The sequence below is a fragment of the Penaeus monodon genome, chromosome 22 (assembly GCF_015228065.2).
Source record: "Penaeus monodon isolate SGIC_2016 chromosome 22, NSTDA_Pmon_1, whole genome shotgun sequence".
NCBI classification, from domain to species: Eukaryota; Metazoa; Arthropoda; class Malacostraca; order Decapoda; family Penaeidae; genus Penaeus; species Penaeus monodon.
Window position 1 is genome coordinate 17969077 of NC_051407.1, and position 1901 is coordinate 17970977.

General features: G+C 40.6%; 1 protein-coding gene across 1 annotated transcript in view; it reads left to right on the forward strand.

Moving 5' to 3' along the window:
* LOC119586971 (phenoloxidase-activating factor 3-like) overlaps nt 1-1901 on the forward strand; it is a gene marked incomplete in the record, with an annotated part of 8764 nt that extends 6863 nt beyond the window's left edge. Inside the window, 2 exon segments of the mRNA XM_037935708.1 lie at nt 188-342; nt 1016-1901. Of these exon segments, the coding sequence (XP_037791636.1) occupies nt 188-342; nt 1016-1510 (650 nt within the window).

The window sequence follows — 1901 nt, forward strand, 5'->3', positions numbered from 1 at the left end:
CATTGTATATCATAAAAGAAATGCTTGTACTCTTGTAATTATGAGATGACAATTCTTGCTTAAAGGCATTATCAAGCGCACCACAAAATGCATTTCCCTCTCGTATTTCACTATTTCCACTATTGCCATGATCTCCCTTTGTTCATCCTCCCTGTCACATCCTCTGTAACGCTTCCTTCCTCCACAGGAATGACTGAGATGACTCGTATCCTGAAGAAGGCGTCAGTGCCTGTGGTGGATCGTCTCACCTGTTCCTCCAAGGTCGTCAGTCCCTACACCATCCCCTTCGGCATCACCCAGGACATGCTCTGCGCCGGGACGGAAGGGCGGGACTCGTGCCAGGTGAGGAAAAGGGCCTCTGGTGTCAAGTTGTGTTTATCGTGAGCAATTTTTGGTTTAGTTAGGTAATTAAAAAAGTTAAACTGTTGATGGTAGAAGTTATAGAAAATATGCGTAGATGCTTTATCGCGATTTCGTCCATGACTTTCTCAATGTTTTATTCTCTAGAAGTAATTAACAATAAAAAAACAAACAGTAATAGATTAATTTTCTTTCTTCACAAAAGCAGGATTTTTTTTAGGCGGATACTGTATTGGAATTTGTTAACACAATGTTTCGAAGATTAATCATTCACTAATATACACATATCAAGAAGTATTATTTTATGTGATAAATATCTATAAAAAGTGGCCTAAGCGCTGTGCTTCCGTTAACTAGAAATCAGTCATCAAGTTGTACTATCATTCTTGCAGCAGATCTACAAGTATTCTAATATCTCACACAATTTTCATTTATATTATGCTTGCTAATAAATCATATATCAATATTCTACCTGTAATCATAACAAATTGTCATATAACATTAAAGAAAATAGTGATGTAACAGAAACTTAAAGAGCGTAACAATTAGTAAGTAAATGGCCATATAAAAGGCATAATTAAAAGACCATACAATTATCAGTTATTGATAAGATATCCCAGCTTTCAACACGACCCCTTCCCTCGCCATCTTCCAGGGCGACAGCGGAGGCCCTCTGGTGGAGAGAGAAGAGCGCTTCGGAAGCCTATGCGAGTATACCGTGGTGGGCGTGGTGAGTTTCGGCATCGGAGCGAACTCCCCCTGTGGTCTCCTGGGCGTGTATACGAGAGTCTCTTCTTACCTGGACTGGATCACGGGTTATATAGCCCCCAACAGCCCCCAGAAGAAGGAATTGCGTGTTAGGTCATATAGCAGAGGAATGGGAAGTCGGAGAGCGCAGGACGGAGACTTCGATCAGCTATCGACGGTGGGACAAGACGCAGCTAACCTCGACGATTCTGAGGATACTGGCACTCTTACTTTTGCGGGAGAGTTTGGAACTAGGGATCTGTTTCAGAGGTCGGGTTTCAGGAACATCCATCCCACTGCAGATGCTGAAGGGGATAATCACGAGCAACCGAATCAAGTCGAAAATGCAACAAGTAAGAGATCAGACGAAGCGAACACTGACATTATACATTTCTTGGACTAAAAAACCTGAGTCCACTCGAACATTGGCTATTCTTTACGACAGCTGTGGGCAGTAAAGTGCTTTTTACGGTCCATGTTTCAGTGCTTGTTTGTAGGTGAGACTGATGTTCCCTCTGCAACAGAAAATCAACCGACGGCAGCATATTATTATATCTTCGGTTTATGGAGAAGAAATAAACAATATATGGAACGTTATGATGCTAGTTCCTTGAGTTATATCATGTTGATATTATTACTAGATTCATAACCTTTAATAATAACACACTATATGCAGTAACAAACATGCTCAAATGTTTATCCTTTCTACATTTCTGATAGTAAACATGTTTATATGTACCTGGTCATGTTGACGCAGGCTCTGTATTTATTTTCCATAATAAAGTAAATTCCCA